We start from the raw sequence: 25,192 nt of genomic DNA, 5'->3' as shown, positions 1-25,192 counted from the left end.
TTCAAGATTTAACAAATGTGATCTAATTTTGAACAGGACAGATATCAGACTACAGTTCGGAGTAGAGTTCATATAGTTTTATTGTCAAATCCGGGTAGCTTTAACTTGTAGTAAATGCCAGTTCTCCCATTCAAGGCTAAACTTTCATAAATGTTACTAAAGAGCAGAGGCAGCATGGTCTCTGTTGAATAGACTATATGGGTGTGAAGTCTGTGTTTCTATTCATTAGCTCTGCTAGTAATTTACTCTGGGGTCTTGGACAAGTTGTTTAGCTTCTTTGTGACTCTGTGAAACAGTAGTAAGGCTTACATACCTCAGTAGAGTGCTGAGAATTAGTAAAAGCTTGTTTGTATTCCTTCACTTTTTTTCATTACATTGCACTCACTCTGTGTGCTCTCCTGTTGGACTTTCTGTCATGAAACTCTAGCTCCTGGGTTGCGGTTTAGGACGACACAGCAATTAGAGCCCTGCAGCAGGACTCAGATGCCATAATAGTGGCAGTCGGTAAAATCTACTTTGTTGTGGGCAGAATTGGATAGGCAAAAAAACCCCAGACTCCATTAATTTTTAGGAAAACACTAAATCTCTCATCAGTTTGTCATAAATAGAATTTCAGCAGTGTAAAGCATGTTGTTTTTCTTTTCTTTTCTTTTTTTTAAATAAAGGTTATCATTCTTAAATTTAAGTGAGGAATAGAAAGGGATTTGCTGTCTATTATAACAGGAGTTAAAGTATATTTTTATGTGGCTTAAGCAAAATTTGTTTTATTCTTAGTGGTAAAAATTGTTTCTGAATTCCATGTGTATATATAATTCTGGGTATATATAATGTGTACATGTATATGTATGTGTGTATATATACATGGGATTCAGAAACAATTTTTATCACAATATATAATAACCAACCCTTTTTTCTTTTTGTTAAGTAGCATGGGGGAATCTGTCTCTCTTGTGGGATTTGCAGGATCTAAGATTTTGTGCAGGTAGGAGCCAGATAAAAATGCAAGAAACAATACGGGAGTGGGTATTGTGGGACGGGAGTGGGATTAAAAAAATAGTCCTGCGCAGGGTTTTAGTAGCAGTATCGGTTGTTCACAGCGTGTTGCTAGATATCCGTTGATGAAGTGGTTTTGTGTATTTACAGACGCCACCATGAACATAAGAAACATTTCCATTCACTTACCAGTGCTTTGGATTCCCATTTTAAGATACAGGAGTAAGCTACAATAATAATTAATATTGTAGAAATAAGTCTAATCTGTGTTCAAACCATTTTATTAAGTTGAATGTAAACAGTGCAGCTCTAGTATCAGAGGGGTAGCTGTGCGGGGCAGCCATGCGTCTGACGAAGTAGGTATTCACCCACGAAAGCTTATGCTCCAATACATCTGTTAGTATTGCCACAGGACTCTCTGTTGCTTAGTGCAGATCTACTGACTTTTCAACTTTGCAGTTCATAATCAAGACAAAAGCATGGATTTATTATGTTTTAAAGTATTCATATTTAAAATATGCACAACTTTAACAGGTGGGAAGAATGAAAGAAAGGAGGGATGAAAGAATGTTGAACTATTCTGTATGGCTGTATGATGGAAGGAAACAGAACGGAGAATCTCTGCAGTAGATCGTTTGGATGGGTTCAACGACAAGATAATGATGCTAAACCATGGCTCTGGAAATTCTCTAATTGCTTTTCTACCACTGAACAGACTTCGCCTTTCAGTGCAAAACCGGTAATTCTTTGCTATACTAAGAACATAACTGATACACGGGAACAGATGAGTACACCAAATTATGCATATTATGCCGTGGGGGGAGGGAGCGGGGGGTTTCTTCCTGACTTCCACAGGTTATCGACTTATGCCCCGAATCATAAAGATGGTCTTAAGTTTTTATATGTTAATTACTATAACTGCAAGATGTTCTTATAAATGTCTAACCCCCTAAAATAACATCAATTCTCCAGCCACCACATAGATATTCAATCTACCTGTCAGTAAAACATTGGGGAAATAGATGAGCCTGGTCCTTAACTTCTAACAAATTTGGTTTTTGTTAGACTAAGGTGGGAGAGTAAGTTCGAGGGTTGGTGACACCTTATGGAAATGGCTGGTTTTTTTTTTTAAATGCTTTTATTTGCAACAGAGGGGGCATCACATGAAGGGGGGCAGACTTGAGAATCCAGGTTACAAATCATCTAGGGCTCTGAGAGGGCAAGAAATGCCTCAAACTCCATTTAGATTTTAGAAACCAGTCCTTTAAAAATATTACCAAAATATTTGCCTGAATAGTTGTAGTAGTGAATTCCACAATATATGTTGCATGCAAGTGTACGTATTCCCTTTTATCTATATTACATTGTCTGTCTCTTTTAATCTTGCTTTTGTATTATGGGAAACAGTAAATAGGAATACCCAACTGATCTTCTCTGAACCAATGGCTACTAATCTTGATAATCTCTTGTAGTGTTCTTCACGTTATCCAGTCTTGGCTAACCTAAACATGTGATGTCAGCAGTTCTTACACCATATGTGTCTGTCCTTTATAATGCATCTTGTTATAGTGGCTTGGGGTGCAGAACTACTGTTTAACCCCCAGCCTCCATGATGTTAAGTGTATCAAACATCAGTCTTATTAATACCAGGGGCATTCAACATCTGTGTGTTGAAAATTGCTTTATCTTCTGTCTGTATGTTTGCATTCATACTTTGTCTATCTGTTTTTTGTTCTTTTCAAGGTATTCATCTTTCACCTCATGGCTACCAGTCTTCTTTAATAGCCTTTTCAGAGGGACTTGATCCAAAGCCTAAGTAAATTCTATATGTTCCTGTTATAGTTATCCATTTTTTTGGTTACCTCTACCGTCCAGTCAGCTAGAATTTACCGTTATAGAAGTGGTTGTATATCACTGTAACATTGCTTGCTTTGTAATTTAAGAATATCTGTAATAATTGTCTTAACTTCCTTCTCCACCTCCAACGTAGTAGCTGACCTCAGCCATTGTTTTTTTTTATCTCCAAGATTTTGGGGAAATATCAAAACTATGGAACATTCATCCCATTAGTTTTGTGCATACAATTTTTATATATAAGTTTATGGATTTCAGCATGTGCAGCTGGTGGATTGATGGTTCTTTTGATTATTACAAGTTTCTGGCTTCTGTCACTGTCAGAATTGTAACGTGTGTGTGATCAAACTATAAACTACTAACTCATACATGAGAGATGCCCCTGAATGTAACACTATGGCTTATTTTTTCCAGAAAGATTACATGGAGAACAAGAAAGGTGTTGTGGAATTGAAGGATGCTTCATCTCCTCTTCATGCTGGCTCTAAACTCTTTCCAGCAGTACCACTTCCTGATGTTCATTCTCTTCAGCAACAGCAAATACAGCTTTCACCTAGCCCCAAAGTAAGCTGCTGTGCTCATGGATCTGACTCCTCTTGTACTCATAAGATGCATTTTGGTGGTGGTGCTGGTGGTGGTAGCTTGATTCATCCTGGCACAATATTAGACTCTCAAAGCACTGGGACAATTACTTGTCAAGTAGGGTCAGGGTTTGCTTATCAGTCTGCATCGTCACTCAAGAATGCTCCAGCTAGAAGCAATTTGGCAGGCATTGCAAGTGACTTCCCCAGCATGTGCTTAGAAAATAATGTATCTTCCTGTCAACATCTACCATGTTGTGGAAAACTCCATTTCCAGTCCTGTCATGGTAATGTGCACAAACTGCATCAATTTCCAGCCCTTCAGAGCTGCACATCTTCTGGCTATTTTCCCTGTTCCGAATTTACAAGTGGGGCTACAGGGCACTTGGAGGAGCATATTACACAGTCGGAGCTAACATCACGTGTATGCACCAACTCTTTGCACCTAAATGTGGCACCTTCAGTCTGTTTAAAGGGATCTCACTATTGTAATGAATGTTTAAGCAAGGTTTGTACATTTCACATTTCTTCTTAAAGTGCTATATGTTGTAAATGCTTATATAGTGAATGTTAACTGGGAGACAAAATAGGTATGGTGGCCTACAGCTTGAATTATCTAGTTGATGTTAATACGTAGTTTAAGGGCTATGGTATCAGAAGCCTGCTCTTAATCTGAAGGTGGGAGATTCATGGAGGTAGCATTCAATTTCATGGGAAGAGACAGCAGGATATCACACTATTTGAGTGTATCCCAGATTCTTTATTAATTGAACAGAATCTTTTCTAGTTCTGAAAGGAGCTGCTCACCTGTTCTGAGAGCTCCAGATAAAACATTCCATTAGTAGTGATGCTGTGAAGGATTACATGGCAGATAATCTGTATCCAGCATGGACAACTAATCAAGATGGCTCCATCTCATGAATTGGGAAAGCTTTTTTTGAGCATTAAGATCAGCCTTTCTAATCTATAATTAATTTTTATGCTTCAGTACCAGTTTAGTACACTTAATTTAACTACATTCAAATTTTAAAATCAGTCTGAATTTCAATAAAAGATCAGAAGTGAAGTATACTTCAGTTTATTCCACGTCTTGTAATGCCAGGCATCATTTAAAATGTAAATTGGGGTTTCAAGTTTGGTCCGTTTTTAATGTAAAACTGTACATAGAAAATCACTTCACAGAACTAGAGAATGAGGCCAAGATTTTAAAAAGCGATGAGTGATTTTGGGTGCCTCCATGTTAGTATGCTCAATTTGAGATTTTTTTAAAGGGACCTGGGTATTTTGTTTTTTGGTGGTGGTTGGTTTTTTGCCAGAGGGTAGGTGATTAGCACTTTCCGAAAAGGGTGCCCCTTTAATATGTTGAGAAGGGCACTCAAAATCTCTTTTTGAAAGTTAGATCTGAATACATAAGGGAAGAGAGTCTGTGAGATGAGCACACTTCATTCAATGAGTTAATATTACTGTGGATTAGTTTCCAGATTAACATCTACAGCCCAGTCCATTGGAAGGTTGTTTTTTCATTGACACGAAGAGTAGAAATTAATATAAAATGTTCTAGGTTATATTAATGCATAATATTGTACATTAAACTAATTGGTGTTTTGAAAAAAATTGCTCCAACAGCCAACCAGAAATAGCTTAATTGATGCTGCTAAAATCTGGCCAAATATTCCCCCTCCCAGTACGCAAACTGCACCCATATCTATCCCAATGTGTAACGGCTGCGGAACCAAAGGAACAGGAAAAGAGACAAGTTTATTACTGGCAAGTAGCCTGGGCAAATCACCACAAAAATATGGTAAGCCACATTTGTTTGATTTAATGGCTGCACTCCTTAAAATACCATTGAAAGTTAAAAGGTTATCTTAAAAACTGCATGTCTCTCTGAAGATATTTCTTATGAAAAAGACTAAATGGTAAAAATAATTTTTTTTTTTGTTCATATGACAGTTCTGTATATTTACTGTTTCTACTGTATAGTTAGTTTTCCATATTGTTTGTGTGGATCTTTTGTGTAGCAATATAAGGAAAGAAAACATTGTGGTGTTTTTTGTTTTTGTTTTGCTTAAAGAAAACTTAACTGTGAAACATTAGAGCGTATTTAGATTAGGTGTAATACCAGAAACTTACCTTAACCTACTTTTCCAAAATGGACTATGTACCAGGTTGATGATATCGCTTTAATACTTGAAATAGTCGTATATTTTTTGTAAAATTTTAATATTTGTGCTTCTGGTATAGTTACTATATCTTATAATGCAAATTTAAAAAAGACTATTGACAATTGTATGAAATGATCAATGATATATGTACAGTGGTGTGCTAGATATGTTCTCCAGCTCAATTTGACAGTTTGCAATTTAGGTGGTATGACAAGTCTTATTCTGGTAATGCAGTTGTCTTCCCTTATGGACTTGAGAGACTTAGGCCTGGCCTACACCAAAAACTAATGTCCACATAGCTTCATTGTTCAGGGGTATGAAGGACAAAAAAAAAAAGTCCCTGACAGAAGTGGCTAAATGGGCCAACCCCCCAGTATAAATGCTATTATGTCAACAGAAGAATGCTTCCGTCAACATAGTTAGTTTTTTGTCATTCAGGGAAGTGGTGTTCCTACACTGTCAGAAAACTCTCTTCCATCGGTGTAGGCTGGACCTCTGCTACAGGGTTATGGCAGCATAGCTACAGCAACATAGTTATGCCAGTATAGTCTCTGGGTACGTCTACACTACGGGATTATTCCAAATTTACATAAACCGGTTTAGCAAAACAGATTGTATAAAATCGAGTGTGCGCGGCCACACTAAACACATTAAATCGGTGGTGTGCGTCCACGGTCCAAGGCTAGCGTCGATTTCTGGAGCATTGCACTGTGGGTAGCTATTCTGTAGCTATCCCATAGTTCCCGCAGCCTCCCCCGCCCCTTGGAATTTCTGGGTTGAGATCCCAGTGCCTGATGGGGCAAAAATCATTGTCGCGGGTGGTTCTGGGTAAATGTCGTCAGTCACTCCTTCCGCTGGGAAAGCAACGGCAGACAAGCATTTCGTGCCTTTTTTCCCTGGATTGCCCTGGCAGATGCCATAGCATGGCAATCATGGAGCCTGTTTTGCCTTTTGTGACTGTCACCGTATGTGTACTAGATGCCGCTCAGAGGCGATTCAGCAGCGCTACACAGCAGCATGCTTTTGCTTTTGCATGACAGCAGAGATGGTTACCAGCCATATTGCACCATCTACCATACCATAAATTGGTAATAAGATGATCGTGGCTACCAGTCCTTTTGCACTGCACCATTTGCTGCTGTCATAAGTGCCCCTGGCTGAGATCAGCCAGGGGCGCAAAAGCCAAAATTGGGAATGACTCCCTGAGTCAATCCCTCCTTTTTGGTATCTAAAAATAGAATCAGTCCTGCCTAGAATATGGGCAAGTGTACTAAAGAACCACTGTATCATAGAACCAGAGAGCACAGCTGCTCTGTGTCAGATCCTGCAGAAATTATGAGCTGTATGCTATTCACATGGGGTGCTCCTGCAACAACCCCACCTGTTCATTCCGTTCTTCCCCCAGCCTTCCTGGGCTACCATAGCATTGTCCCCCCCACTTGTGTGATGAAGTAATAAAGAATGCAGGAATAAGACACAGTGACTTGTTAGTGAGAAATGAGTGGAAGGCAGCCTCCAGCTGCTATGATAGTCCAGACAGGACATTAAGGAGTGTGGAGGAGAGGAGCCCAGCATCCCTCTGCTAGTCCAGGGGCAATTGAATCTTTTCTTTACACATGAAGGGTGGGGGCTGATGGAGCTCAGCCCCCTGTTGCTATGATGAGGACGGTTACCAGCCATATTGCACCATCTACCAGGAAAAATTAGGGGCAGGCACCCTTGATCGACCTTGATGCTAGTCGGCATGGTTACCAGTCCTTTTGCACTGCCCCATGTGCCAATAGGCTGATGATGACAATGGATATCAGTCTTATTGCACCATCAGCCACCCATGGCAGGGGGTGAGCAAGGATGTTGGTGTTGAGTGCTGCAGCATCGTGTCTATCTGCAGCATTCAGTAAAGATAGGGTGACATGTAAAAGAGTCAAGAGAGGATTGTTTTCCCTTTCACTTCTGGGGGTGGGTGGGGGATTGCGTAAATTGCCGAGCTATGCCCTGACCCACCGCGGACACTGTGTTTGTCCCTAGAAGCATTTGGAGCTCAGCCAAGAATGCAAATGCTTTTCAGAGAGACTGCAGGAACTGTGGGATAGCTTGAGTCCTCCAGTCCATGAGCGTTCATTTGATTCCTTGGCTTTCCGTTACACTTGTCACGCAGCAGTGCGCTGAGTCCCTGCTATGGCGTCTGTCTGGAGATTTTTTAAAAATGTTTTTTAATTCGTCTTCTGTAACGGAGCTCTGATAGAACAGATTTGCCTGCCCTTACAGCGATCACGTACGCATGGTCCATGCGGGAGCTCTTTCTTTATTTTGATTTTTAACTGCATCACCACCCGTGCTGATCGGAGCTCAACGCTGGGCAAACAGGAAATATTCAAAAGTTTGCGGGGCTTTTCCTGTCTACCTGGCCACTGCATCCGAGTTCAGATTGCTGTCCAGAGCGGTCAGTGGTGCACTGTGGGATACCGCCCGGAGGCCAATACCGTCGATCTGCGGCCACACTAACCCTAATCCGATATGGTAATACCGATATTAGTGCTACTCCTCTCGTTAGGGAGGAGTACAGAAACCGGTTTAAAGAGCCCTTTATACCGATATAAAGGGCCTCTTATTGTGGACGGGTGTGGCGTTAAATCGGTTTAATGCTCCTAAAACCGGTTTAAACACGTAGTGTAGACCAGGCCTCTGTAGCGTGGATTTCCCCCCAGTCTTTTGGTTACCAATGGGAGTGCTGAGTGGCAAGCTGACAGTCCAACTCTCAGTTCTTGTCTATTTCTGCTTAGTTTGTGAGAAGTTGTGCCATTTCTGCTTGGGAAGCAAACAGCTATAGCCATTTGAGGCTTTTTATCCAGTTTTATGGTTTTTCCAAGATATGATTTCTGACAAATCCATAGAAGAATAACTCATCAGACATCATAACCATAAGTCCACCAGAAAAGATGTTGTTTGCATGTTATCTGGTACTTATTCTTTTTTGTCAGTTCTGTGTTCACTTCTTTGGACATTCCAATCGCTGACCATCTGTACAGAGTCCCTTTAATTCATCATCTATTGTCTTTGGTTTCTGCTTATTGTAGGTTAAGGAATGTATGTAAACGTGATTAAGCTTTTCCTGTGGCCATTCTGTAAGAGCAGAAACTTATCTTTGTCCCTCTGACTCCATAATATCAAATTCCAAGCCTCACATCCATTCTTCAGTTTAGTTTGTTGGCCTGTAGGAGAACCTTGTGTTTCCTGCATAGTTCCTTGGTTCTTCCTTGGACACACAATAGCAGATTTAAAGGTAGCCATCCTGCATCAAAAAAAAACTTCAGGACCAGACTCCAAAGAGAAACTGCTGAACTTCAGTTCATTTGCAAATTTGACATCATCAGCTCAGGATTAAACAAAGACTGTGAATGGCTAGCCAACTACAAAAGCAGTTTCTCCTCCCTTGGTGTTCACACCTCAGCTGCTAGAAGAGGGGCTCAACCTCCCTGATTGAACTAACCTCGTTATCTCTAGATTGATTCTTGCCTGCAAATTTATACCTGCCTCTGAAAATTTTCACCACATGCGTCTGACGAAGTGGATATTCACCCACAAAAGCTTATGCTCCAATACATCTGTTTAGTCTATAAGGTGCCACAGGACTCTGTCGCGTTTTACAGATCCAGACTAACACGGCTACCCCTCTGATACTTGACAGTTTTTAAATATTTATTTTCCAGTACTAATTCAGTATTCATTATGAACTTTTAGCTGTGTAATGTTACTTCAGATACAGTTAAACAATTTAGATGATCTACATCAGTGCTTCTCAAAGTCTGGCCACCGCTTGTTCAGGGAAAGCCCCGGCAGTCCGGTCCGGTTTGTTTACCTGCTGCATCCTCAGGTTCGGCCAATCGTGGCTCCCACTGGTTGCGGTTCGCTGTCCCAGGCCAATGGGGGATGCGGGAAGCGGCGTGGGCCGAGGGTTGTGCTGGCCACTCTTCCCGCAGCCCCCATTGGCCTGGGACGGCGAACCGTGGCCAGTGGGAGCCGCGATCGTCCGAACCTGCGGACGCAGCAGGTAAACAAACCGGTACGGACCGCCAGGGGCTTTCCCTGAACAAGCGGTGGCCCGACTTTGGGAAGCACTGGTCTATATTGCTATTTTTAGCGCTGTAGCATGAGCCCAAGTTGTAGACCTGGGCTGAGACTTACTGTCATGGGTTTTTTTGCTATGTAGACATACCCTAAACGTCTTTTTTTTAAACGAAGAAGAATCCTTACACATCAGAGAACTACAACCTTCGAGATGTTCAGATGGGATCAGTTTCCTAGCTGTCAGAGTGGTAGCCGTGTTAGTCTGTATCAGCAAAAAGAATGACATTTGAAACTTCCCATCTTTTATATCTTTGTCCTTTTATGCTTATAACTAGCAAAGTATCATAGTCTCGGCATTTCCCAGTTTAACGTAAAGGCTGTTTTGTTAAATTTCTACAGGGTCTCCAGAAGTTGCAATAACAGGCCAGGTGCTGGAGAACTTGCCCCCCATTGGAGTCTTTTGGGATATTGAAAACTGCTCTGTTCCGACTGGCCGTTCAGCTATCGCAGTTGTACAACGAATTCGTGAAAAGTTTTTTAAAGGTCACAGGGAGGCAGAATTCATCTGTGTATGTGACATTAGTAAAGAAAATAAAGAAGTTATTCAGGAGCTGAACAACTGCCAGGTATGGAAGTGTTGTAATCTATTCGCTCAAAGCATTCTGTATAAAAAAATAATGCAAATAATCTTTAATGAACAGAAGTAAGTCTTTTTTTTTTTCTTAAAACAGTTTCACTGGAGAAGATAGAAGTTATGATTTTAGCTGAATTTATACATGCATTAATTTTATTAAGAAAAAATAGACATGACAGCTACCTCCCCCAAAAAAATTTTGTGTTTTTTTTTTAAGATGCATTTCATTACCTGTGGAACTATCTTCTCTAACTTTGTTTTTGGGAGAATCTTTATTTCATTTGGTAATTTAAGAAACATTTCTAGCACAGTTCACAGAATTTGCAGCTAAATCACCAACTGAGATGACAGGTCAACCGATACTTCTTGCTTGAACCTTTTCCTAAATGGAGGGTGCACTGGGTGGAGGGGACATTGGAGCACAGTTAGTGTTGTTTGGGACTCCTTTACTCTTCATGTCTACACTTTCAAACACTTTTTAAGACGCTTTACCTTAAAATTACCTTGCATTCTAATCTCCTTGGTTTAGTTTTTTAAACATTAATACCTTTGTAAGTTTTTCTCTGAATTAATGATACACGATCACCACCTTTTACTACTTTGTAATGTTTGGGCATTCAAAAATTATCTGTGTTTTGGCTGGCAACTAGCCTGCTTAGATTGGGTTAGATGATATGATCAGGAGTGCCAGACTTCTGTCATTGGGTTTTTAAAGTGGAGGGGATGGGTTATAATTAAGACCCTGCCCAATTCATGGCTGTGAAAAATGCATCATGGACCGTGAAATCTAGCTATAATGTTGGGCGGGAAAGGGTCACGGAATTGCCACCCTTACTTCTGTGCTGCTTTCAGAGCTGGGCAGTTGGAGAGCGGCAGCTGCTGGCTGGGCACCCAGCCCTGAAGGTGGCAGCACTGCCAGCAGAAGTGAGGGTGGCATGGTATGGGGGTGGGGGGTTGTCACTTTTTGCAGGGGCAAGGCTGGCCTTACGGGTGGGCAACCACCCCGGGTGATGTGATTGGGGGGACACCCCAGTGTCTGCACACACACATACAGCCAGCCCAAGGCCCCTTTAGCCCTCAAGTGCTGGGCCTGGAGTGAGGGAAGGGCAGGGCTGGGGGCACCCTTGCTGGGGGCTCCTACCATGCCTGTCAACCCTCCCCACAACCTCCTTTGGGTCGAGACCCCCATGGTTACAACATTGTGAAATTTCAGATTTAAATATCTGAAACTAAATTTAAGATTTTTTTTTTTTTTAAATCCTATAACCATGAAATTTACCAAAATGGACTGTGAATTTGATAGGGCCCTAATTATAATGAAACTACCCCTATATCTTTATTTATGATGTCAAGTATCAGAGGGGTAGCCGTGTTAGTCTGGATCTGTAAAAGCAGCAAAAAGTCCGATGGCACCTTATAGACTAACAGACATATTGGAGCATGAGCTTTCGTAGGTGAATACCCACTTCGTCGGATGCATGTAGTAGAATTTTCCTCAATTCCACTACATGCATCCGACGAAGTAGGTATTCACCCACAAAAGCTCATGCTTCAATACGTCTGTTAGTCTATAAGGTGCCACAGGACTGTTTGCTGCTTTTATTTATGATGGTACTGCTGGGCACTGTTGTTGTTGTTTGTTGTTATAGTAATGGCTATAAAAAAAAAAGAAAACTAGGCATATAAATCATGTCAGTTATCATGTGTGGCTTAAATCCATTTAGTCTAATCTCTGAGGGGTTGACTACATTTTGATTTGAAATTTGTATTTTGAGTGCAGTGTTTGGGCATATTCAAGTCCAAACTAGTACATGGCTGAATTTTTTCTTGATTTTAATTTATTAGTGTGTTCTGAAAATGACAAAGTAAGATTATACATGACAATTCTTTCAGAAAATTTACCTTTTTTGAAAGACTGATACGATGTTTAGAGAACAGTGTCTGAAGTACCACTGTTTCAAAATGGAAAAAATGAATTGTGTCTTTAAATAACAAAGATACTAGTAAAAATAGAAGTGTTTCACTTTGAAGACCAGTGGTATAAAAACTATTGGAGTAGTTTGACTGTTGCTGGAGTCCAAGTGTAATTGAAAAGGTACCTTTTATAGGTAAATTATTGAACATGGCAAACTTTCTTGGTTACCTTTTTTGAGAGATTTTAATACCCAGAAGAATCTAATTGATTTGTTCTTATTGGTAATCAGTGATTTGACTTATTTCCAAGGGTCAGTTCCCTTTATCAGTTGTTTGAAATTTTAACCCTTCAAGGCTTACCTTATGAATACTAAACAATCTTCATTAGTAACTTCATTTACCTAACAAAAGTTTTGATCACTAATACAATATGCTGAAGTTCAAATATTTCACACTTCAGTTGCATTTTAGTATTCAGTTTCAGTAAATCTTGTCCACTCATCTTGGAACATATTGATCATACACTTAAACTGACTAAATGTCTGTTTTCTTTTAATGCAAGTCCTTTATGTATGTTGTATCGGGCTTTCCCCATTCTTTTTCCCCATTTCACAGCTAGACTTATGCTTTGTTAAAAAAGTCAAAAATATGTAAGTGGGTTTTTGTTTTTTTTTAATTGTATCTGTCTTTTGGTTTCTATGAACAGTAGTTCAGTTCTTTTTTTATTATTATTATTGGCTCTATATATTCAGGAAGGCTGACACTTATCAATTGCTTTTGTGTTTACAAAAATATGTATCTATCAATCCTTGTGACAAGTTGTTTTTGTTCACTGCAATGCTGATAGTTTAGCAATTGGTGTATGTTTTCTTTTCAGATAAAGAAGCTGAAAATAACAAAGCTGCATACAATTGTTTATCAATAATTCCTGTGCATAATTATTTTACAATTTTTAACTTCAGGTATTCAAAGCAAGGTATAAAGCGTTTCTCTCTACACACCCCTCTTACTGGATCTCAATAAAAATATAGGTGTAATATTAAACCAGGGTTTGTTCTGAATAAGCTATTTTATATATCAGTAGTAAAACAGTCTTGTTTGCTGTATTATAATTTCCTCAGTTATGCACTTAAATGTATGTACCTTTGTCCTTAAAGAGAAGAAAGAAGTTAGATGCAGAATTAGATGCTCCAAGGTGAACTAGTTAGGTCTGCTTATTTCAACAGGAATCTGTCCTTAAAATAAATAAATAAAGGCATTTCTTAACCACTCTGAAGTTCTTCTAACATCTCTAACTCCCCCCCCCCCCCCCAGGAAACCTTTTTTTTTCTAGTTCATATCTTTTGTATACTGTACACACTATATCATTATCTATACAACATGCATTAACTGCTTAAAATACATGGAACTACACAATTTTTTTCAGTGGCTAATCCCTATTATGTGTTTTTAAAAAAATCTGTCAAATTTGTTACCAGTTAATGCCAGTTACCAGTCTTCACATTCAGTTCTTTCCTTAAGGCATCTTCCTTTAATTCTGCAGGTGACTGTTGCACACATCAATGCTACAGCAAAGAATGCAGCTGATGACAAGCTCAGACAGAGTCTTAGGAGGTTTGCTGATACACACACTGCACCTGCTACTGTGGTCCTTGTATCAAGTAAGAATATTAATCACATTGCATAAAACCTTTCACTGTTCTTTCAAGGTTCCGAGGAACAGAATCCTGTTGAGAATTTCCAGTCAAACTTTGAGACATTGCACTGAGTGTTCTTTCCCCCAAGTTGTTCAGAATCTACACTATTTTAAGCAAAGTGCTCAAGTGAGAATTCATGATGAGTTCCAATGACACTGATAGAACAGTAATTTTAAGTATGAGAAGATGAATATTCCTGTTTAGTGCTTCTGTTAAACCAGGATGAAACTTATTTGCCACATCACATTGACTATCATAGACTGCTCTTAATAATAATGATGTCTGCTAGTAGGAGGCTTAAGTGCCAACTTCAGATAAGTTTTATTATATTGAGTACTCTATGTAAACTCTCTAAACTTTGAGCATTATGAATGCAGATATATTTAATACAGTAATACAACATACACCCTTAAATTTACAGTCACAATTATTTAATGAACTGTATGATACACCTCTACCCCGCTGCAACGCAACCCGATATAACATGGGTTCGCGTATAGCACGGTAGCAGCGGGGCTCCAGCAATGCTTTAAAGGGTCCGGGGCTCTGGCTGCTGCGGGGAACCCCAGGCACTTTAAATCCCGCTGGAGCCCTGCCGCCCCACCCTGGGGCTGCAGCAGTGAGGCTCGCCGGCGACTTAAAGGGCCTAGGCTCCCCACAGTGGCTGGAGCCCGGAGCTCTTTAAATCACCGCTGGAGCCCTGCCGCCCCTACTCCAGTATAACGGGGTTTCAGCTATAACACAGTAGGGATTTTTGGCTCCCCACGACTGCTTTATAGCGGGGTAGAGGTGTATGTACTGCATTGGGTTTCACTTAAGGCTATAATATTCCATTTTAAGCAAAAATAAGTTACAGAAACATACAGTACCAGTTTAACTCCTCCTGATTAAATTGTTAAATGTTACTATTGAAAAGAAAACCTTGATTCCTAAATTTCTTAAATACTAACTGGTGATTATATATCTACCATGAATGTTTATAGCCGTTGCTATTCTTTCCCTGAAAGATTTTGTTGTTGATGATGTTTTGGTGACAGAGAGAGCTTTTTAAAGTAGTCTTTTTAACCACTAATATTTGGGTGGGTGGGTCTCTGTTTCAGCTGATGTAAATTTTGCATTGGAACTCAGTGACCTGAGACACCGGCATGGTTTCCAGATAATCTTGGTACATAAGAACCAAGCTTCTGAAGCACTCTTGCATCATGCTCACGAGCTTATCAGGTTTGAAGAATTTATTTCGGACTTGCCACCAAGGTTACCATTGAAAATGCCAGTAAGTGACTTTTTTTGTTGCATACATTTCTCTGATTTTGGGAGAAGTAGGTGAATATCAGGACACTTCTCAGCAGAACTGCTATCTCTCACAAGGCTGTAACTTCTTGGAATTGGTCTTAATTTCAACTGAACACCTAAGCACTGATCCCTAATCATTAAATGACCAATATCTATTTTTATCAATGACTTATCTAAAGATTAAGATTTATTAAAATAAAATAATAAAAGTAGCAATCCAGTTACAATCCTCATTGTTCACCTAATGAAATGTGCATTTTGTATAAAAGTTTACAGTGCTAAGAGCAAGCAGTGTTTGAATGCACTTGTATTTTAAGACAGTCTTTCTGTGCTTTGGTGATATGAACAAAAGGTAAGAAATGTGCAATAACAACTTATTTACTCTATACTGCCTTGATTTTTCTACCTTGTGAATGTGAGGTCACCATCTTAAGGAAAAGGCCCCTTTAAGGGAGGATTTCATATAAATTAAAGAATCCCTTTAACATCAGCTAAACTGACAACCTGGTTCGCATCCTGGCTGGTATATTGGTATATATGAAAAAACCTAAAAAGTAGTATCTGATATTTTAGATCTTGTTATATTAAATATTGGTCTTACATGACCAAGTCCTTACATGACCTGCTTAGCCAAATAAAATCTGTTGTGTTTTTTTTCCCAACAGTCATGCCATACACTGTTATATGTTTACAACCTGCCAACAAACAGAGACAGCAAAAGTGTCAGCAACAGACTCAGGCGTTTGTCAGATAACTGTGGAGGAAAGGTGCTGAGCATTTCTGGCAGCAGTGCAATTCTCCGCTTTTCAAATCAAGAAAGTGCTGAACGTGCTCATAAGCGAATGGAAAATGAAGATGTGTTTGGCAACAGGATTATTGTGTCTTTTACCCCAAAAAACAAGGAACTCAATGAAACAAAAAATTCAAACTGTGTTGGAGTTGAAAAGGTGAAGTCTCCAAAAAAAATGAACAAGAATCCAAAACTGTGCCTCTTCAGCAAAGATTCAAATGATCAGTCTTCCAATGCCAAAACCACTGCAGGAAAGGGATTGCAGACACATGGATCTGCTGCAAAACCCACAAATGTTAAAAGTTTACAGGTACCATCATTCTTCTCTGTCCTGCTGTGTTCTTGCCATGTTTCCAGATTTTCCCCATTCCCCTCCTTTTATCTTTACCTGCCTGTGCTAGCGTCACTTTAATCAGTGGAAGAAGATGGGTGGTGCTTTTTCAAAAGGAGTATAGAGTTTCACTTTCTGCCTTCTCCTCACATCCATATCCAGGTCTGAGTGCTAACAACTTTTACTAACCAGGGGTCCAAGTCTGGTTCTTGTCCTCTATTTGTGTTTTAGGTATACTGAGAATGAGCCTTTGCTATTTTTGAAAAATTCAGAGGGCGCAGAACTTAATAATACAAATTGCAGTGAAAATCTGTACCTCAATATACTGTTTACTATTCTTTCTAGCTTATTTCTAAAAAAACATAACGCACCTGGCTGCTTCTACAAAGTCATGCCTTGAGTTTAATTTTACTTTACATTTAATAAAGATGGAAGATTTATGAAGAAAGGAAGTGGTCCTGCTTTGAGCAGGGGGTTGGACTAGATGATCTCCTGAGGTCCCTTCCAACTCCAATAATCTATGATTCTAGTAACGTTTTAGTGGCTGATCTACCTTTGTGGTTTACTTATTTTTAGGAGCTGTGCCGCCTTGAATCAAAGACCATCAGAAAAATTGAAAACGAGCAAGACCAGTTAAGAGAGCAAACTCTTTCTCCACAAAACTCTAATGCAGCAAATCTTGTGTGCTTGGCAACCAAAAACACAGGAATAGGCGAATTGACCTATAAATGCAGTCAGAAGTATGTTAAGGAAAAAAAATAATGTTTTTAAAGTTAATCCATGTAGTAAAATTGAGCAAGTCAATGATGATTTTTTTTTTTAAATAGAAAAGACACCCCTGCTTCTAGAAGCATTACCAACTCTCCTATAGAGAAAAAAGATAAAGATGCAGTTGTATTCCAGGTCAGCTATCCATCTGCTTTCAGTAAATTGACAGCATCACGACAGCTCAGTCCTCTGCTCATGTCTCAGAGCTGTTGGTCATCTCGGTAAGTATCTGTATGATGTAGCATCTCTTATCTGGGAGATGGAGTCTGGGGTTGGTGGTGTTATGCTATTTCCAATGTATAAGTAAACAGGTCCATATATCTGTATGTGGACTTGAGTACAACAGATATTTCCATTTAACATTTACATGTTGTGGCATTGCTCAACCTTGGATAAGGATGCTAATCTGGTAATATTGTGGTAGCAGCTAACAGGACTGAATTTAAAAACAAGGCAGGAGAGACTGCCTTTTTAATTAAACTTATTTTGTCTCAGCTGTTCCTTGTACATCCTTATCTCCGTGGTATGTGTGTGGCAGAGTTCACAGTATTTCAGAAGCATTCCATTTCTTAAACATTTGGGGCCTAGACTTGCAAAGATGCAGATAGTTACTTAGTGGGATTTTGAAAATCCCCACAGACTACTAAATATCTTTAAAACTCTGGTCCTTTGCTGCTTAGAGATTGTTTGACTCTCTCAACACACAGTAGAAAGTACATTTTGTGGACAAAAATTGTATCCAACCCCAAACCTTATGCTGTCCAGGTTGATCAGTCTTGAGACAGATTTTGGTGTTTTTTCCAGGATTGTCTTTGAGATTTTAAAGGAAAAAAGCAAGTTTTCAGCTTCTGTATTTAGCCATGTAAACTAAATGCATATGTACCAAAACCAAAATGCATTGAGATTTGCAAATTTCTTTACTTTACCCGTGCTTAGAATTATTTTTTTTACTTGCACTTACGCGCGCACACACACTCACTCTCTCTCTCGTGTAATTGTCATATTTACTGAATAATACTAAAATGTCTTTTATTTTAATTAGGAGTATGTCTCCAAACCTCTCAAACAGATCGTCTCCACTTGCCTTCAATATTGTAAATCACACGAGTGGTACAGACTGTCCTGATCCTTTTGCAAATGGTGCAGATATTCAGATCAGCAATATAGACTACAGATTGTCCAGAAAGGACCTGCAGCAAATTCTGCAAGAAATCTTCTCTAGATATGGCAAGGTAAAGGATAAAATCCCTTTGAGTTCTGTTTTCCCTTTCCATAAGCCTGTGTGCTCTACTTTTGAGGTAAAGAGTACAGCTATCTAATGATACCGTAAGATATTGGCACTCAGAATTTGGTATTTCCTGTTACCATGCCATAATACATCTTACCTTAACTATTTCTTTTGTGTATAGTCTTATAGGTCTGTGCACTAAAGGCTTTGTATGTCAAACTCTAAATGGAGCTCATGTTTTTGCTTTATTGGGATAATAGAATTCTGAAAATGTACATCCAGGGTCATTGGAAGAGTTAAATTAATGCTTTGAGCTATCCCATGTGTTTCCATAGCTCAAAGCATTACCTTAAATTAAAAAAAAAAAAAATCTTGAAAACATCTGTTCCTCATGTCCGCTTCAAAATTTTAAAATGTTCAGTCTAAATATTGAGCTGACATTTTGAATCACTTTTAAAAATGACTTGAAACAGAAGGTAGATGTTACTTCACTGTCAATTCTAGAAAATAAAACTCCAGGGAGAGGCCATTTCTGTGACCTTTCACTTAATAACAGCTTTAAAAGAAACTATGCATAGAGTTTATGGTAATTACATAAAATAATCTGACACTTCTTTAGTCTACTTTTCTATATCTAAAGATGACAATTGACTCAGGTTAATCTTTTGTGATGAATTTGTATGTTCATTTTTTTTCTTTCAGGTAAAGAGTGTGGAGCTCAGTCCTCATACGGATTATCAGTTGAAGGCTATAGTTCAAATGGAAAATCTACAAGAAGCAATCAGTGCTGTCAACAACCTTCACAGATACAAAATTGGCAGCAAAAGGATCCAGGTCTCCCTAGCTACAGGAGCTGCTAATAAATCTCTATCTCAGCTTAGGTAATAAGCAGCTTAGACAATTGTTAGATTATGTCTACTGGCTAAAGATTGTTCCTGTAGATGTCAAAGTAAAAATACTAAGTGAAAGAAAACTGGAAACAATATAAGCAAAATATAGCTTGTGCCATCTGATTAAAGTTCATTAGCAGATGTAACATTTAGATAAGATGAAAAAAGTCTGTCTTACTGTGTATTATGTGGGTCAACACTACCTAAATTTAAGTAATCTAAAAACTCCAGATAAATTCTGAAGGTACCAGATCTTCATGTAGAAGCATCCTTCTCCTGGGATCACTTCCTTAGCTGCACCTATGTCATCCAAGTCATAGAGAAAAGTTAATTATGTTCGCTTCTTAAAGTATATGGTATTCAGAAACTTTAGGATATGCTTATTCAGTTAGTGTAGACAATTGACATTAAATCTCACTCATCCTTTTCAGTCATTTAACTTTTTTGGCCATGAATAAACCTAGATTTTATACTTGTATACAACTCAGATTTACTGCAAAGAATAAAGATGCCAACCCTCCCCCCCCAACCCCCCCCCAGAAAAGTTGTATGAGGAGACTCCTCCCTTCTACCCATTTAATTGTGTGACTTAGTTCACATCTAAGAAACAAACACCTGAATATGTTTTTGCTATAGGTTTTTTGTGTCTTTGCTCTATGTAAGATACAGCCCTTCATTTTATTTATGGAAGATATAGACCTAGAAGGTTGAGAGAATTCTAACTGAAGAAGTATACTTTCTCGTCTATCTTGCATCATATACTTTTTATGCTGAAAGAAACCACTGGAAGGAAAAATATTTATCTTGTCACACACAAAAAAGCTTCAGTTTAAGGAAAAATAGTGCTCATTATTCCTTGAAATTTTGGGGGAGAGGATTGATTTTTCTAGCAAACTAGTTTTTGTTATCACGTATAGTTGACCATTTTATTAATTCTCATTATTGCATTGTCATACCCTTTGTTTCTTCCGGGCCAAGCCATCTCTTAATACAGTCAAGATTTAATCCAGATTGATAACTTTTAGTGATGTAGCCTTAGTATTACTTTCCATAGATATCTGGTGCTTACCTTGCACGCAAGATTTTCAATAACTCCTTTAGAAAAGTCTCCTAGATGACAGAACTAGAGGGCAGGAGTCTAATACATGTGGTTATATCTTTCTCTGGAGTGCATTGACCTCCCATGGCATTGGCTGGATATAACAGAATTTGTCCCATGATCTCCTTACACCTAATATCCAAAAGTATTATTCACAGATGTAATTTAAGTACACCCTAGTTCCTGCCTTTAAGTTGTTCTATCATTTTCAGCTGTCAAGAATGCCAGTGGGTTCTGTTCACTTAAATACTTTTTCTTTATTTGAGATCTTAGTAAACTGAAGAGTCCTAGTGTTCAACATTTTTTACATGTCAGGGGTTTAAACTAAAGGCATCCTCTCACTTATACCATTTTAATACTGTTGACTTCAGTAGAATTAAGTGGTGTAATTTAGTAATGAAAGAATTCCCTATGTCTGTAAGTGAAGTAACTGAATATTTGAATGCTACTGGAAATTACGTAGATAATTTAAGTAGAAAAGTTCAAGATATTTATTTATAACAGTTCAAAATTATATTTTCAGCTCAGAAACAATGTCCATTCTTCAGGATGCTCCTGCTTGTTGTCTGCCTATATTCAAGTTCACAGAAATATATGAAAAAAAGTAGGTTCTAAATTGCACTCGTTTCAAATTACTCTTTTCAGAAACTCTCAGTTCCTGTATTGTACAGTAAATTACAATGGAGATATAAAAACTTTTTTTGCTCCTTATCAACCTCTGCATACACAGTATATTGCACAAATATTTGTAACTGGGCTCCCATAACTAGTTTTTTTAAATCTCTTTAGTTTGGCTTCTTCCAAAATGGAAAGACTTGTGATTTAAATTAGCCTTTTGGTTAATTTTGAGTAGATTGTAATTTACTTTTGAATTATTTCTTACTGTGGTTCATTATTGCATTCTGTAATTGAACATTTGTTCTAGTTTTGAACGTTGAATGTTTATTTTTATGGCTAAAGTACACGTAAATCTTTTTTCATTTTAGATTTGGACACAAGTTAATAGCATCAGATCTGTATAAATTAACGGATACTGTGGCAATCCGTGACCAAGGAAATGGACGTTTGGTGTGTCTCTTACCCAGCAGCCAAGCCCGTCAGAGTCCTTTAGGATCTTCGCAGTCTCATGATGGCTCATCGGCAAATTGCAGTCCTATAATATTTGAAGAATTGGAATATCATGAGCCCATTTGTAAGCAGCATTGTCTGAATAAAGACTTTAGGTAGGCTATATATGCAATAGTTTTGGGTTGTTTTTGTACTAAATTTGTACCTTTAAAAAAAAATAACATCTTTTGAGATGTATATCTTATAGCAGATTTAATCACTGTTACATATTAAAAGTTGAAGTGTCTGATCATAGGGACTAATCAACAAAAGAGCAGAGATGGCACAACATCCATCTTCAAATCAAAGTTAGTATCATGGTTTAGTGGGCTCATCTGTTTGAGGATGCGGTGTTTATGCATTGCAGCCTAATTATTGAGGATGAAATATGCTTGTTCTGTTGAGACTGAAATGCACACCTCAATCCTATTGTTGGTTAGAGGGGAAATGGTTTGATATCGGTGAAAAAGAATTGCTTAATTTTTCACTGGGACTATAATTGTGAAGTCTTTGATAATTCCACTTAATTTACACTCCAGCTATCTTTAGTCAGCTGGCAGCCCATCATAACCTGAAAACCTCACTGTTATCTCAAAGTTAAACTTATTTCAGTGACCAATTGTGAAATAGGATTAGTTGTCAACAACCAAAGTTGGTAACCGAGCATTTGCTAGTAGTGTGCAGATAGGTGTCTGGTTACATGGTGTTGGCTCTCCTCATTGTATCCAGCTGGTAAGTCACAGTACAACAGCTACAGTAAAAGTACATGAAATGTCTTCCTAATTACTCCTGAGGGAATTCTGTGCCAAAAAATTAAAAAAGCTACATACAGTATTTTGAAATTGGCAAAATTCTGCCTATTTTTATTTGTCAAAATAACGCCATATAATCATGTCAGTTTCAGTTATTTTGGCAATCTGTTTCAAAATACCTGTCAACAAGTATGTCTGTAACAATACAGACAACAAAAAATGGCAATGTTTTTTGACAAATAGATTCCTAACTAGGCAAATAATACATGACTTTGAGTAATAATTCATTTAAACTCTAATACAGAAATGTATTTCCTGCACCCCTCAGAAGCCATGCAAAGGCTTGGGGGAGTCGGGGTAATGGAAGAGCTGAGGGAGAGGGAGTTAATTGCTGGGAAGAAGCCTGGGAATGAACCTGGAGGGTGGTTGGGCATGGGTGGGAGAAGTATGGAACAGGGTGGGTTTTTTTTGTTTTTGTTTTTGTTTTGCCAGAGGGGGGTAGGGGTTGTTTGGGAGCCTCTCCCCTGCAGATCCTGGCTAACCCTTCTCTCTCTACCCCATCTCCATTTGTCCCTGCATTCCCCCCTTCCCATGTGTCCTTGCACCCCACTTAGCCACACTCCCTCCCCCTTCTTTCCATCCACCCCTCCCCTATCCCCATATGTCCCTGCACCTCCACTTCCATTGAGCTCCAGCCCTAGTCTGTCCCCCCACTAGCCCTTCTGAACCCCACTCTGAGACACTCCCCAGCAAACCCATGTGCCCTGGTGTGTCTGTTTCTTCCCTCATATCCTGCGTCTCCTCACCTGGCCCTGTGGGCAAGCGCTGTGAGGAATGCAGCCTCTCCTTCTCCCATCAGCTGCTGGCTACTATGGCTGGTGAGCGAACTGCCCTCTGTTCTGATATCACAGCAGCCCCTGGTGGGTGGAAGGCGTAACTGAAGCATCTCACCAGCAGAATGTATTTTCTGCAGAGTTTAAAAAAAAAAAAAAAAAATCTGCAGTGGACATGAATTCTGCACGTGTGCAGTGGAGCAAAATCCCCCCCAGGAGTATCTAATGTTACTTCTCCATTTAAGCAATTGCTGTAGTTGCCATATAAATATTATGTGAACGGGTAGGGAGATAGTCCATGAGAGTAACGTAGTTTATACTGTGAAAAGTATGAAAACCCCCACGCTCTAGCTTTTTCTCAACCTTATCGCCATCTAGCACTAGTTTTGTACCTATAATGTACATTTCTTCAATTTGAGCATGATGTAAACATAGTTAAGTACTTCTCTCGTCATTACAGTGAACATGAATTTGATCCAGACTCCTACAAAATTCCTTTTGTGATTTTGTCTTTGAAGACATTTGCACCTCAAGTGCACAGTCTGCTGCAGACCCATGAGGGCACTGTGCCTTTATTAAGGTAAACAAGCTTAACTGTGTTTCTTTTAATGTATGAATAGATATGGTAAGGATTTTATCTCCTCTCTTTTTCTAATGAAACTTTTATGAACATGATGAAGTGCTGTTTCTCTTAGGTAGGTAACTAAGTTTTGGATACTTGAGCTTCATTTATCAAAAAATCTGGGAGCAGTTGAATAAAGATTACTTTTATTGTGGATTTAAAAAAAATGTTTCCAATACATGTGGGTTTTTTGTTTGTTTTTTAAAAGCATACAAAATCTAAGCTGTGTCTTGGTTATGAAATAGTCACAGGAAAATTTTGTCAATAGAATGTCTAAAAAGTTCTTTGTGCAAGAAATGTATCCTTTATATTGGTATTTATGGAGGGGGATTATTGGTTATTGTTTGTTGTTCATAGTACTTTAGTAATTGGAATTTTTCTGTTCTCACCTTTGTCTTTTAAAGCTTTCCTGATTGTTATACATCAGAGTTCAGTGATCTAAAAATGGTGCAGGAAGGCCAGGGAGGTGTTCCCTTGGAGCATCTTATCACCTGTGTTCCTGGAGTTAATATTGCCACTGCCCAAAACAGCATTAAAGTTGTTAAGTGGATACACAACAAACCACCACCCCCGACTACAGGTTGGTAACACTTTTTATCTGGCTTTTTCTCTGCAACTGGGTAACCAGCAGTTAAAGAAGGACTCTGTTTCACTGTGTGATTTTTTTATTATTATTATTTTTTTAAATAGTGGTTAAATTATTTAGAACTAGTACCCTTTTTATTCAGTCTTCATAACTTTGTTTTTTAAGTGTCTGTCTCAAAGAAAAGTTCTGTTGAACAAAAAGGTGCTCATATTAGTTGCATACAGTAAATTGATCTCTTATCAAAGGTTTTAATAGAAAATTTGAGTATTTAAGTTGTTTTCAGTGTATATTAACATTTCTAAAATTATTTAGATATTCCCCTATTTGTGGAGGAATGGTATTAATAAACTCTTAGTAACATGATGTCTATCTGAAATGAACATCTCATTCTAAAAAAAATTTCTCCTTCTAGATCCTTGGCTTTTACGTTCGAAGAGCCCTGTAGGTAACCCACAGCTTATTCAGTTCAGTAGAGAAGTGATAGATCTACTTAAAAGCCAACCATCTTGTATCATACCTGTCAGTAAATTCATCCCAACATATCATCATCACTTTGCAAAGCAGTGTCGTGTGTCTGACTATGGGTATTCCAAGTTAATGGAGTTACTAGAAGCAGTGCCACATGTATTACAAGTGAGTTCAATGTCACTTTTTCTTTTTTTTTGTTTACACATATATTCACTGCTTGAATCAGCTGAGTTCATGAGTGTGTCAGTGGTTGGCACAGAATGTATTTGTTCACCTACTTTGTCCATTTCTACAAAGGAGATAGCTGTACCTAGGATTCAGTTGTTTACCAGTTCATTTATTTTTGAGATTATAACCATGACCGCTATTATTGTGTTTTCAGAACTTATGAATATATGAAAGTTCTCTTAGATCTAACTTTAATAGATTCCAAGGCCACAAGGAACCACTGTGATCATCTAGTCACTTCTAGTCTGATCTCTTGTATAACAGAAGCCATAGAACTTCCCCAAAATAATT

At 38.6% G+C, this 25,192-nt stretch overlaps 1 protein-coding gene across 1 annotated transcript in view; it reads left to right on the top strand.

Annotated features, from left to right (window-relative positions):
* Positions 1–25,192, top strand: part of MARF1 (meiosis regulator and mRNA stability factor 1) — a 38,468-nt gene that overhangs the window by 1,020 nt on the left and 12,256 nt on the right. The window contains exons 2-17 of the mRNA XM_044980404.1: positions 1,528–1,732; positions 3,262–3,411; positions 5,055–5,229; positions 10,061–10,287; positions 13,753–13,870; positions 15,007–15,179; positions 15,865–16,299; positions 16,897–17,060; positions 17,148–17,309; positions 18,131–18,320; positions 19,019–19,197; positions 20,829–20,909; positions 21,292–21,528; positions 23,458–23,577; positions 24,024–24,199; positions 24,618–24,838. Of these exons, the coding sequence (XP_044836339.1) occupies positions 1,586–1,732; positions 3,262–3,411; positions 5,055–5,229; positions 10,061–10,287; positions 13,753–13,870; positions 15,007–15,179; positions 15,865–16,299; positions 16,897–17,060; positions 17,148–17,309; positions 18,131–18,320; positions 19,019–19,197; positions 20,829–20,909; positions 21,292–21,528; positions 23,458–23,577; positions 24,024–24,199; positions 24,618–24,838 (2,955 nt within the window). The 5' untranslated portion in view covers positions 1,528–1,585. The remainder of the gene's footprint in view (positions 1–1,527; positions 1,733–3,261; positions 3,412–5,054; positions 5,230–10,060; positions 10,288–13,752; positions 13,871–15,006; positions 15,180–15,864; positions 16,300–16,896; positions 17,061–17,147; positions 17,310–18,130; positions 18,321–19,018; positions 19,198–20,828; positions 20,910–21,291; positions 21,529–23,457; positions 23,578–24,023; positions 24,200–24,617; positions 24,839–25,192) is intronic.

This window comes from Mauremys mutica, chromosome 11 (assembly GCF_020497125.1).
Source record: "Mauremys mutica isolate MM-2020 ecotype Southern chromosome 11, ASM2049712v1, whole genome shotgun sequence".
In the NCBI taxonomy this organism is placed as follows: domain Eukaryota; kingdom Metazoa; phylum Chordata; order Testudines; family Geoemydidae; genus Mauremys; species Mauremys mutica.
Note: the sequence above shows the minus strand (reverse complement) of the source record. Positions and strands in the feature narration are given on the sequence as shown.